The following is a 13663-nucleotide window of genomic DNA, read 5'->3' on the forward strand; positions in this document are numbered from 1 at the left end:
CAGCATTTAGCGCCTGCTGTTAAAAAAGCCGTTTGCTGATAACATGGTTAGCCCTCCAGTTGCTGTCTAAGAACTCAAACTACCGTATTTTTTGGTGTATAAGACACACCCTTGTATAAGACGCACCCGCCATATATGCAGGCTGTAATTGGAAAAGTTGGTATATAAGACGCACTGATGTATAAGACGCACACCAATTTACCCTGTCAGGCTAGTAAGGGTTAATTAAACATGCTTGTGCGACCATCGCCAAAATGCACCGTACCTGTGAGAGGTTATTAAAACAACGCGAAGTAATTGAAAAAGCCAACACTCCCGCCATACCCGCCCACGTTCTTGGAAAAGAAAAAAAAACGAAGGAACACTCCTTATGTCCATAACAACATTACATTTTTACTTAAAACCTTCGAAGTTTTAATCTTCGGATGCGCTATCAAAAAGTTTGCCCATTTCTGGAGCCAACGCGGCTGAAACATTCTCTTCAAACTATGTAGCAAACAAAGTTGCAAAGGGTGAATAAAAAAAACGCCGGCTTGTCTTGGCTTGTCTTGACAATGGCGAGAAGCACGATTGTCACCACCTTCTGGCATTTCATATTTCTTTTGCTTGGGGCCTCTGAAAAGCCGCATGTTTATGAACCCGGAAGTCGTCATCCCCGCCGTTTCATGATAAAGTTCACCTAAAAAAGTTCCACACCGTGGTCCCGGTATGGAAGTATTAATCGTGTTACAACCGCATCATTGGTAGTGATATATTTTGGTGAAAAAAGCTTGCACGTGAACCTCAGTAACTTCGAAACTCGCAAAAAAAAAAAAGAAAAATTCGCATATAAGACGCACCCTTGTATAGGACGCACCAGCAAGATTTTTGAAAAAAAGCCGCGTCTTATACACCGGAAAATACGGTAGGCATTGCTGACCTCTTCACTGAACACTGCTGTCCCGTTGCTCAGCTTGGACTTTTGCTTTGATTTGCTGTAACTTTGTTTTTGTTGCAAAAAACATTCATACCTGGAGTCCCACCTGAGCACTTGCTTTCGGTCGGTTTTAAATTCCCAACTTGTGCGGCTTACGCTCCCTCCGTGCTCTCTCGACGGGACAATATCGCATGGGCATCTGCTGGAAGTTTTTGGAAAATTCAAAATTTCAAGATAAGGGGAGCGGGCACCTGTTCAAGGATGGATGCTCAGTATTTTACGGCAGTTTGTTAGCTGCTTTCTTTAGATGACCAAGAACAAGCCTGATGCTTTTTCGCTTCAACAAGTGTTCTTTTTATCTCTTATTCGGTTAATGAATTAAGCGTGAGCTGTTCAGTAGTTGCAGAGTCTAATAGTTTAAACTGATACAACTGAACAGAGATGAAACGCGTTTGTGGAAATTTCTTGCCACACCAGCTTGTGGTACGATCTTATTGGGGCTGTTTGTAGGAGCAAGTAGCGAGCTCTGTCATTTTTTGAGATTACAGCACACGTGCTATAATACAACAGGTAGCTTGTGTAAGTATGAATATATATCAGTTCCTATAGCTTCCCTATTTAATATGCAGCTTTGGCTTTCTGTGTGTGCAAAACTACTTTGTGCAGCCTATATGTAAAAGCGTAGTGCGTGCATAAGACGTTTCCTGGGCTGGTCACAGATGACGTTTTTGGGGTCAAGTGCCGCTGCGGTGGCTCAGCGGTTATGGTGCTCGGCTGCTGACCCAAAAGACGCGGGTTCGATCCCGGCCGCGGCGGCTAGAATTTCTTTGGAGGAGAAATTCTAGAGGCCCATGTACTGTGCAATGTCAGTGCACGTTAAAGAACCCCAGGTGGTCGAAATTTCCGGAGCCCTCCATTACGGCGTCTCTCGTAGCCTGAGTCGCTTTGGGACGTTAAACCCCATAAACCAACCAAACCATCTTCCGTATACACCCTGTTCCACTCGAAATTTTTACTTGGCAATGAGTGCTGTATAAATAAACTTGTATCTTTCCTAAAAGTACTTTTTGTCCTCGAATTGCTTTAATTTTGACTTGGAGCAGCGACCATATATCAGGCGGTATATTTTAAACTCCTGTTTTAGACCGCACTGTTGATAACCATAATAACATCACCAAGTTTTTGATGCATTATGGCCAGAGAGAGAAAGGAATTTTAATGAGGAAAACGTGGAGAGGTCGGCCGGTGGTAACATGGCCCTGGCCTGCTACTCCACAGAGCTGTCACTGCCCTATTAGCCCTCTGTTACTGCCACTGCTGCTGCTGCTATCATTGCGTTCTTCACTTTTCGTAATGAGCTAGTTGGGTGTGGCCTTGCATTGCACTCCTTGACCGTCCGTGTGCGTATGGTGCAGCTGTCCGACCCCCGGGTGCGACGGGAGCGGGCACGCCAACGGAAGCTTCCTGACCCACCGCAGCCTGTCGGGCTGCCCCCGGGCCACGCAGGCCATGAAGAAGGCCAAGATGGCTGCTGACGACCCCAAGCCTCAGCCAGGTACGCGCCCTCATTAGTCCATTGCTGAATGCGGGCCCACTCTACCCATAGAGTTTCTTACTATTACCTAGAGGGAAAGCTGGCGGCGCTGCCCTTCAGCCACCATGGACGCCCAAAGCATCATGGGGCGGTGAGCTACTTGTTGCGGCACAGTCGTAGTTTTTCGGGAACACGGAGTGGCACTACTAATATGTTTCATTCTGAAAGCGCTGTTCGTGTGTGCACAGACGACTTTCGCGCGAATGCAGTGTGCAAAACCGATAGTAGTGAAAACGCGACGACACACGACGCCAAGAAAAGGTTTCACTTTTCCGGTATGCCATTAAAAAACCTCTTAAAGTATCTAAGCAACAACATTTTTTCTGCAAACATATTTACTTTTAAAAGTGTGCCTGTTAATTACGAAATATTAGTTTTTGTAGTGTTCATTACTTGGCCAATAGGAGAGCTAGCCACCTCTTATTTTGGGCAAACTTTGCATTTACATGCTTTTCTGCTCGTTTGTTGCAATCTACAGGCAGGATATTGAATGTTAGGACATTCGTAGTTATCTAACAGCTTTAATTTTTTATTATTTTTTGGCCAAAGGTTGTAGTTCTGCAGTCGGTAGCTCACCGCCCCATGATGCTTTGAACGCCCATGATGGCTGAAGTGGTCTCGAGGAGCCTCCATGCAAACTCCCATAGACGGGTTGTCAGCTTTCCCTCTAGGTAATAGTAAGAAACTCTATGACTGTACCTACTCTCACCACACTCCAGTAGACAGATGTCAGTATGTCCTCTAGCAAAAACGTGGGCTTGCTGGTCCCTAAAGGTAACGGAGTGGATTCCAAGAGAAGGCAAGCGTAGCAGGGGGCGGCAGAAAGTCAGGTGGGCGGATGAGGTTAAGAAGTTTGCGGGAAAACGGGGGCCACAACTGGCAAAGGACAGGGTTTATTGGAGAGACATGGGAGAGGCCTTTGCCCTGCAGTGGGCGTAGTCAGGCTGATGATGATGATGAGATTTGGCACAGCTGCAAAGCAGCCACCCAGAAGACAATCATTACCCCTCCTGGTAACCATTTTTGTGCCAGCCACAAATGCGTAAACTGTTCCTTATGCCCAGGAACTCTTTGTTTCTTTTTTTTTTCTAGTGTCATCGAAAATATTTTCTAATTTGGTCCATTTTTGGCAAAACAGAAAGTACCACAACCAAATGTGGTCTTAGCAAAGCCACTGTCGTTTGTTCTGTGTGAAAATTGAGTGCAAATGAGACAGCGTTGTCTGCCGGAGTGATGAAGCTGCCTGTAATCGAGTTATCAGGTTTCAAGCAGAATGTGAATCAGTTAGGTTTAGTCATCAGGTTGAACTTCACATCCACTTCTTTTGTGTCTGACTGGGTGTGTGACATGCACAACTATGCTTGTGTACAATCATGAAGAAATAAAACATGAACAAGAAAATTTAGACCTGAATAGGGAAAAAATAAGCACTTAGCCAGGGGAAGCTCAATATTAGCTGAGGTTATTTTAACTTCGAAGGCACGAAGACTCTTCTCCAAAAGTGTTAATCAACCTCATTAGTATTTCCTCACCAGGAGCTAATATGTTGGTGCTTTTGTATTGCCACCTTGGTTTTCTTCTTCGCATTTCATTCGTTGCTCATAGTAAGTACGTAATGCTTCAGTTGCTGAACGTAAATGTCTATGACAGCTTCGACTGCTACCTTCTTTTACATCAAGTAATCACTACAGCACCATGAGACTAAGATGGCCATAGGTACTTTGGAAGCTCGTCTAAGCCCTTCTTTAATCTACAGACTGCTTTATGTCCTATGCTTTTGCTAATTGAAACCATTCGATTACTGTCTGGTTCTGTTCATGTTTGCATCCAGAGTTGCATGCGGCTTTTGTTGTGCTGTCACCTTTTCAATTCGGATGCTGAACATCCCGTGGTAATCTGGAATGTTTTTGCTGTGATAGAACCACCACACAGTGCCCTAAAAAATGTCATGAAAGGAATCCTGCCTTATGCAGGAGCCTCATTTTCTCCATCGTGGTGTTCCCTCTGTTTCTAATGCTAACATTAGTGATAATTGACAACAGCAAGTGACGGAAAAATGAACTCTTTACACAGGGTCTGTCCAGAACATAACGTCCACAATAACGTGAACAATGTGAGGCCGCTTGGTTGGTTTCCCATAGGTTTCAGTGTAAAAAAAATCCACTCAAGGTGATCTTTACCATGTGTGCTTAGGCTGAGACTAATACCCGTGCCACACGGACAGATTTAATGCCATTAAGTGCTTACTGCCTTAAGTTTTAATGGCATTCGTGCGGTGCCACACGCATAAATTTAATGGCATTAGCCTTACTGCCATTCGCGACCTACTGAGTTCGCCACAACTCATTCGCCCGTGCAATGTGTACTCTCGTTCCCATTCCACACGCAGAAAAGCATGCAGCTTTGTCAGTTACAACTGCCTAGCCCACTATAAAATGGTTAATTCTTAACTTTCAGCCACATGAGGCACCTAAACCGCATTTTCGATGCGAAGAGCGCCATTTTAACCAGACTTATTGACTGGTACTCTCGACTTATGTGCTGACATGCGAGTTTATGGCTACTTTTTCGACTCGTAAAGCAGGAACAGCCGTATTTTCTGGAAAATCGTTTTTACATTACATTTGAACATCATTCCCGATATATTCTGCTCATTAGGAATGTTTATATTAAGATGAAACTTTTGACTACCTTGCAAGCGTTATCGTCATCGCCACTTTCGATAATGGCATTAAAAGTGGACGTGTAGCAGCAACTCCGAAAATAATGGCATTAACAAACTTAAGGCCTTAAGCATTTACTGCCATTTCTTGTGCGCGTGTGCCACGGGTATAACTTTCGTAGTGACCGCAAATCATTGCGACATCCCGCAACAGCACTCAACGGTACGTCCGCAAGGCTCTGTCGGGGAAAGAAAAAAATATGTACAACGCTTCTACGCAAGAAAGCGCACCCCCTACACATCATTGCACAAACTTGCGGGAAAGCTGCCTTGCGAGAGCCCACTTTTTCGGAAGCTTTATCGCTGGCGTGGAAAAGGCAGGGCACCTTCGCACTCGCCTGCGTTCGGCGCACAGATCTGACATAGCCAGATCTCGGCACCTTGCATGTGTCACATGCCACTCATTGCTTCCAGCGAACTAAAATGAACGTAGGCACGGAGTCCACCCAGTCTTTGACTTGAGGCTTAAAATTTGAGCACTGAATTGGTTCAGCTGGCATATCTGCATAAAAACGATTTTCGCTTCCAGCCAGATGATAGGCTCTTGAAATTATTCCAGCTCGAATCAAGCTGGAAATAATTTCAGCTAGAAGCATTTTCTGTTCCACATTCCAGCTGGAAAAGTAACTTTGAGTACATGCTTCTGAGCTCGAAATTGCATGCTTTCCAGCTAAAAAAGATAATCTGTAGCTGGAAGTTGGTAGTTCCAAGCCAGAAATGACACCTGCACCAGCTGGAAAAGCTATAGTTTCTAAAACTTGGTTGTTTTCAGGACTTGTTGAAGCTGTAAAAGACTGGTTTTCACCAAAAGCTTTCATATAGATAGTTACTTCAGAGTAAAATGAGGCCTAATGTCAAATTGCTCCTTTCTCTTGCTGTCGAATGTCCTTTGGCGAAAGTATCTACAAATGCACAAGACACTCATCTGTCGATCACAGAGCCACATTGTCAGCAAACAGCACCTGACGATGAAAAAAAAAAAATGAAAAAGCGAGCGCACGCAGCATTAACCAAACTTCCAAATGCCGGCCATATTTGATGTTTACTTCAATGCATTTCATGGTTGCCTTGGCTAGTTTTGAGTAAATCCAATTAATGTAAACAAACATGGTGAAGCAAAATCAATCGTTCGCATAGTTCAAGGCTAACTTTTTTTTGTTGCGCAAATTCACCCTTTGGCACAAAAATTAAGGAGAAGGTACAGACTGGTTTCAATAATGGATGCTAGCAAGACTCGATGCTGAGGCTCATGTCCCAAGTGTCCACATGCATGTTTGGTTGGTAGCCATTGGTAGCTGTGGCTGCATAGATGTCGGTCACGCAAGTATGGGTATGGGGCTAGTTCCCCAAAAATGGCTGAGCATTGCCTCCATAGCAGGAGCAGGGCAGAAAGGACATCGCAATGGATTAGCCTGTGATGTCCAGGACGCCCTGACCGCAGGAGTTGGCACAGCGACCACTTGGCACGAATTCTGGCACAACCTCTTCACGGCAAGTTCGACAGCCTGAAGGACATCATTACATTGCTCATCCTTGCTATCATTCCTTCCTTCTTTAAACTTTTTGCGCCACTCAAAACTCGTGCATTTGACATGGCATCCTCCCTGTAGGCTTCACTGATTATGGCAATAGTCTTGGCACTGGATTTGTTCAGTTTCACATGAGGCTTGGTCGCATAATCGCATAATGCTGTTCAATTGTGTGCTCCATGGTGATTCCTGACAACACAGCAAAACAACTGCTCACACCAAGTGCAATCTACGCACTGCGAAGGCTCAGAGGCAACAGATTCGGATCGCGTTGTATACCTAGAATCTTCCCTGCCTAGGGAGGCCACCCTGCACCCCATCCACTTTGCTAGAGAAAATCACTCCCGATGCCTTTTCGACATACCCTGCATGTAGCTTCTAATGATGGCTTAGTTGATGAGGTGTGTCGTGGACTGAAACTGCAGTGAGATAGAAGACACAGCAAAAGTGCTAAAAAGTTATCATGGTAGAGCACAGTGTCTTCTACTGAGCGTCGTGTTAGGGGTTCTCCACTTTCCGTGTTGTTACTGTATAGTTAGCCGCTACGGCCTGCAACGTCACCTCTCAGGGCAATGTCTGCCCTGACACGAGGCGGTCATATCGTATCGTAACCGTGCATGCATGCCTGATTTACATGCAGAGCCGGGACCACTGGTGGCTGGTATGCCGGGCATGCCTCCGGGCATGGATAACGACGCGGACATCCGAGCGCTGGAGGAGGAGATCCTGGAGCTGCAGGAGTACAACGCCAAGGTGGAGTCTGAGATGATCCGCCTGCGCACCGACATCACCCAGATGGAGCAGCAGATACGCATGACCGAGAGGGTGAGGAGCTCCACTGGGGGACACACACACACCCCTTTTCTTACACAAACGTACAGTTGAACGAGTATGACATGCTTAATTACTTTTTTGGGAGGGAAGGACTGATTGGCAGGTCTGTATCTTACCAGTGCTCACCTATGGGGCAGAAACGTGGAGGCTAACAAAGAGGGTTCAGCTTAAGTTAAGGACAACGCAGCTAGATATATGGAAAGAAAAATGATAGCTGTAGCGTTAAGAGGTCGGAAGCGGGCGGAGTGGGTGAGGGAACAAACGCGGGTTAATGACATCTTAGTTGAAATCAAGAGGAAGAAGTGGGCTTGGGCAGGGCATGTAATGCGAAGGCAAGATAACCGCTGGTCCTTAAGGGTAACGGAGTGGATTCCAAGAGAAGGCAAGCGTAGCAGGGGGCGGCAGAAAGTTAGGTGGGGGGATGACATTAAGAAATCTGTGGGAATACGGTGGCTGCGACTGACGAAGAACAGGGTTAATTGGAGAGACATGGGAGAGGCCTTTGCCCTGCAGTGGGCGCAGTCAGGCTGGTGATGATGATGATGATGCCATCGCACTGTAGTGAGACAACACTGTTGCTCCAACGTGCAGGACAACCAGGCGCTGTCTCAGAGGGCCGGCAGCCTCAACGAGTACTACGACTCGCTGAAGCACAACTTCATCTCGCTGCTCGACCGCATCCCCCAGCTGGAGGAGAAACCCACGCCGGACAACTTCGACTGCTACCTGAGCCGCCTGCAGGCGCTCTGCGTCGACAGCACCACGCACCGGCCGCCCGGCGCCGGACCCAACGGCTCGTCGCCGCCCAACGACAGCAACCGGGCGCTCTTCACGTCCGTGCGCCAGGCACTGCACGACTTCACCTTGCCCCTGTGAGTGGACCTCAGTCGTAGCGTCTACTAGAGCTTTGCTGTGCTTCATTTTTTGATATCACCACTAAGGCATCATCCTGTGGTGGCCTGCTAAAACCAACTCATCTGGACCGCTAGTAAATATCTACTTTATACTGATAAAGCATTACCTTAATGTTATTCTGTTTGCATGATCATTTCAGTTCCTTAATTTTCCCACACTCTCACTTTACAGTATTCGTAAGTTTGGTTATAATGGGAATTGGGAGTACTCAGCTTACGAAAGGTTTACAACCTCTCAGATGCCATTCCTTGTATTATGGCCACAAAGTTGCATTAGTTGCGTCACGTGAAAAAAGCTTTATGAGGTATTTGACTGCATTGCAATCACAGTTTTCTATGTGCAGCTCTGTCGCCAAGCTAACTGATAATCCGTTTCGTACAACAGGTGCAACATTGTCAAAGCTTTTGCCCTTGTTTGCGATGCCTACATCCGCGATCAAAATGTATTGCGCTCCTCGCAGTGAGCGAAATATAGTAAATTCTTTGCATGTACGTCTATTGCGTGATACATTTGTGATGAGCTTGATTAAATACGCTTTTACTGCTGATTACACACAGTCACTTTCTCATGCTTTAGACCACTTAGCCCCGAAACTAGTGCGGAGTAACATGCCTCTCTTTATGTTTTCATGCGGACTACTTCCAGACCTTTCACAATGTTGCTCCTGATGTATGAAACGGAGGATAGTTTTCATCTCTGGTTCTCACTGGGTCATCTGAAAATTATCTTTAGATGAAGGTCACATACTGGACAACCATTTTTTCTCATGGATTCTAAATGCCTGCCCGTTCTTCTCTCCACCATTTCTTCGTTGCAGACAGCAACCGAGCGGCTGGATCAGGTCATGAGGGCACTGGCCTGCCCTTCCACATCTCCCATTTTGCTCCAGGGCGCGAATGCGTAGCGCGGCGCCCCCTGGTGTGACCATCATCTTCTTCTTTTTGCCGACAAACAAAATGGAGCCAAACAGGGTCAATTGCATTCTACGTAGAAGAGGACGACAGCAAGGCTGCTCCCCGAATGAAAGACTGCCGGAAAGGGTTCCCCGAACACTGGGTCTTTCGCAGCGCTCCCCTTCACCCCACATCGGTGTTTTGCCGCACACGCACGGAACCGGCACTACCCCGACGCAAGCGGGGAATAATAAACACGCACACGCGGCCGTCACGCGATGACGGGACTTCGTGGGGGAAAAAAAACGCAAAGCACACCATGCTGGGAGCTGCCAAAGCATTCCCACCACCAACGCTACCCCTTTCTCTGTGCCACTGTCTCTTCTTCTGTTCAGCGTTCTTTCCGTTGGCTTAGCCACAGTTGCTGTTGCCCGCAGCGCATCTTTGAGCAGTTGCACGTCGTTCGTTGCTGACGGGACTCGCATTCTTTCTCCGCGTTGTATAGCTTTATAGATGACAGTGTGGTGTTAACGCTCGCGTGCATTTGGTGCTGTTTCTTTTTTCTTTGTTTTCACTGTTTTTAAATCGCTCTCTACATTTCGAGTAACGCTGTCTTAGAGCAGGAAGTGTGGCACATTCGAAGCATTCCGGAGCCGTTGTTTCTTTTAACATATGATGTTGTGGCATGCCATGACAACAGTAACCACGCTGCTTGAGGTGCGAATTCGGTGTCCTCCTTGAAGGTGGCTTTTTTTAGACGGAATGAAGGTGGGGAAAAGCGCGCGACAATGATGCGCGACAAATCCGCCAGATCCCAGCGGCAGTCCCCACTTCTGAAGTTAATTTAGCCGGCGTGTTCTCCATTTGCTCCGACACTGTTTCTTTCCAATGTTGGCTGTAGTGATATCTGTCAGTTGAGCACTCTTTCCTCATTGCTTCCGCAAGGACTTGCTTTTCTTCAAATGTACATAGAAACCTTTTTGTAAGATATGCATTCTAGTATTTATGTGTTTGTCTTTCTCTTGCTTTTATTCTATGTGGGTACTAAAGCTAAATACAATTCATGCTTTCAAAGAAACCATGAATCGTTGAGTGCAAATCACAAATGTGTCTTTATTGGCAAGTTCGGCAGGTATGTTCTCATTGCGAGTGTATTATGGGTAATATATGTGACTAGAAATAATTTCTTGGCTTTCTCTCTGGATTAGAATGTCACCTGTATTAAATGACTTTGAGCATGAGCATCATCAGCTTTTGTTATTATACAACTTTTTTTGTGACTGAGCATCTAACACATAGCAATACATGTTCAGCTTCATCTGCTAATTATATGCGAGGCTTTTTTTTTTTGCTACCACAGTACAGATGACCACATTGTCATACGAAGAACAAGGGGAAGATCAATTAAGTTTGCAGAACTTCTTCCATGCCCCAGCAATTTGGACAATGCACGTAGCAAGATGATATAATATACGTAGCGTGGCAGGCTCTGCCAATGCAAACACACACACACCTTCTACAGGCTACATGCTTCCTGAGACACACACACACACGAAAAAGAAAACACATGCTTCAGCTTCCAGTTTTAAGACTATGTCTTGATGAGATTGTTACATGTGGTGCAAGTTTGCTCTTAGACGTATGGGATTGTTATGTACAGCATGTCAGAAGCAAGGGTTCCTGAGGCTTCAGGTTTCATCTCTTTCTCAGTGTTGAATTTGGAAAAAAGCAGAGCAGAAAAAATCTGCCCATTGTAATGCTGACTGATGTGGAAAAGACACTTGCATTCTGTACATACGTAATTTTTATGCACTCCCTGTTGCCGAGGCTCGCAAAGCAACTCTCAGCTGCAAAAGCAGAGAGAGAGGTCAACCCTTCCCACCCCCCGTAACTGTGGAGAAAACGAGATTTTACCCTATTCCCGAACACAAATTGGGTAATAATTTATTTTGTACCTAACGCGAGTAAACGTTGGGTTGCCGCTGCTTTTTGCCCTTAATTTGCTTAGTGGCTCTTCATTTATCAAGGCCAAAAGTTCTGTTCCCTTGGTCATACGGGAAGGAAGATGAAATTTGTGGGCTGCAATATCAAAACGCTCGGGGCGGTTTGAATACAACAAACCCTGTCTTCCTACATCGTGCTGACTGTGTACGATTTACCTCTGGGTTTCCACTGAGGTGTGAAAACAACGCAATCGATGCTACGTGCACATCGGCCACCTCGTCAGATCCGCGGAAACCAGAGCTGAACGTCAATCACACGGTCTCGCTGCTTTGTGTTTCGAGCCCAGCCTCTTCGCACACGTCACTGTGTAGCCGTTAAACTGAAGCGTCGTTAAGTTTTCGCATCACTGCCCGCGCGCGTTATGTCCCCGTTTTCTCCTTTTCTCATTGAAGCTGACAGCTTCGGCCTTCCTCGCCTGCACACACATTGTCCTTGGATGTGTACATGACTGTGGCGCTTTCTTTTTGTAGATATGTATAACTTATTCAGCGCGCTGTCTCTCACTCTCTCTCTCATTGTCTCTCCCTTGCCCTTGACCCCGGCCCCATGTAAAACATGGCGCAGCTGGGGCACTGCCCTCACCTCCTGTCTCTCTCTCGAACACCCTCTCTCATTTTGTTCCTGTTTCCCGGCCGCATTCTACTGCGAGATGTGTATACTGTGCCGGACAGCGACACCAAACATTGTGTACCGAGTCTCAAGCCTGTCAGTAAAAACCCTATTATTGTGAAGCTGCACACTGGTCTTGTCGTGTATGCTGATCTGTGGTCTTGTACTGACCGAGACTTCCACCATCGAGGATGGGTCCATTTTATACTTCCTGGTGAGTTTTAGAGCAGGGATTGTTCCCGAAGAGGTCGGCATCTCTTAGGCTTGATGACAGCCATATTTAAAGCTGTACCTAGAGATTTCACTTTACCTAAAGTTGCATGTAGATTCACCATGATGAGGGAAAACCGAAATTCTTGCATGCAGGTGGCAGACATTGTGCAGAGGTTAGAATGAGTGCAGAGTCAATCCAGTTGTTGTCGCTGCCGAACTTAATTTATTCTAACCAAATTACTGTAGCAGGGAACGACACAGTTTTCTAGCAATGAGTCGGCTGCATTAAGACTTATCTCTAAGAGTTTAAACCTAATTGCTTTATTGCCACTAATTTACATTTTCACGGTCCTGCATTGCTTAAATTGCGCTTGTGTGCGACTCTGGTATACAGCAATATACATAAGTGGTCCTCCACAACAAACAAGTAAAATTTTTTTTAGACATCAAACAAAAGATTAAAAAGAAGGTAGCAATGACATCGACTTTGTCACCCATCAGAATTACAGTAGCTCTAAAAACATGTCTCTTACTGCTTGCTTCACACATGTAGCCGAACAATAGCATAGTGCCTGCTCAAATAACATGTTGAATAAAAATTGGACAAAAATTTCTGCACATTTCACCACATTTCGTGTAAATTTCTGTCAGTGTGTAAAATTTGGTTTCTTTAGGTTATGTTTACATTTAGGTTTTAGTTTTAAATGCATGGTTGAAATAATATTTTGTATATGTTACATAATTATCATCAACACAATTTCAAGCTTGGCTTGCTGTTTTTATTCATGCCATCCATTTAAACACTATACGCCATTCTTTTTAACATTTGCAAATGATTCTGTTTATTTGATTCTTCAAGCTATCCGAACAAAATTAACGCAAAGTAACTCCATAATGTAAAACATTTTCACCCAGTGAGTTAAAGGGATGAAGACTCCAAATTATTTGTTTGTGTGTTCGTTTCAAACGTTGTGTATTGCCCCAGGACGCATGATACACGCTCCACGATTCCTAAAATACATGCGCGCTAAATAATTAATTGTAGCGATAGCTACACTACGCCAGCCGCTTCGCGAGGTCACAGTGCTGAGCCATAACACCATGGAGGGAAAAAAACTAGGAGGGAGCGTGACGTCATAATCTTGAAGCCTAATCATAAAAAATATAATGGAAAGCATCATGGGAAATAGGCCCTCACGTGACAAGGCAGCGGTAGCTCTTAGCCGGATTTCGGTTTCGCTTATAGTGAACTAGTTTCGCTCTTTCGTTGCGTAGGCGCTGCGCTTCTGCGCTACATCGGAGCACGGACGTTCACTAAAAAGCACCGCTGGTTGGCAGTCTGGTAACTGCGGAGGGCCTATTTCCCAAGAGTCAGTGCTCAAAAGGGCCCTCGGCAGCGGCGTCAGAGGTGGCTTGCAGATGGATGGATGGATG

At 45.7% G+C, this 13663-nt stretch overlaps 1 protein-coding gene across 7 annotated transcripts in view; it reads left to right on the top strand.

The window, feature by feature from the left end:
• LOC149335886 (uncharacterized) overlaps window positions 1-12142 on the top strand; it is a 279896-nt gene extending 267754 nt beyond the window's left edge. For all 7 annotated transcript variants that reach the window (XM_089552426.1, XM_089552429.1, XM_089552430.1 and 4 more), the window contains 4 exons: window positions 2332-2471; window positions 7402-7586; window positions 8187-8467; window positions 9328-12142. In XM_089552426.1, the coding sequence (XP_089408552.1) occupies window positions 2332-2471; window positions 7402-7586; window positions 8187-8467; window positions 9328-9358 (637 nt within the window). In that variant the 3' untranslated portion in view covers window positions 9359-12142. The remainder of the gene's footprint in view (window positions 1-2331; window positions 2472-7401; window positions 7587-8186; window positions 8468-9327) is intronic.
• The last annotated feature ends 1521 nt before the right edge of the window (window positions 12143-13663 follow it).

This window comes from Amblyomma mixtum, chromosome 7 (genome assembly GCF_055824585.1).
Source record: "Amblyomma mixtum isolate Tamu chromosome 7, ASM5582458v1, whole genome shotgun sequence".
NCBI classification, from domain to species: domain Eukaryota; kingdom Metazoa; phylum Arthropoda; class Arachnida; order Ixodida; family Ixodidae; genus Amblyomma; species Amblyomma mixtum.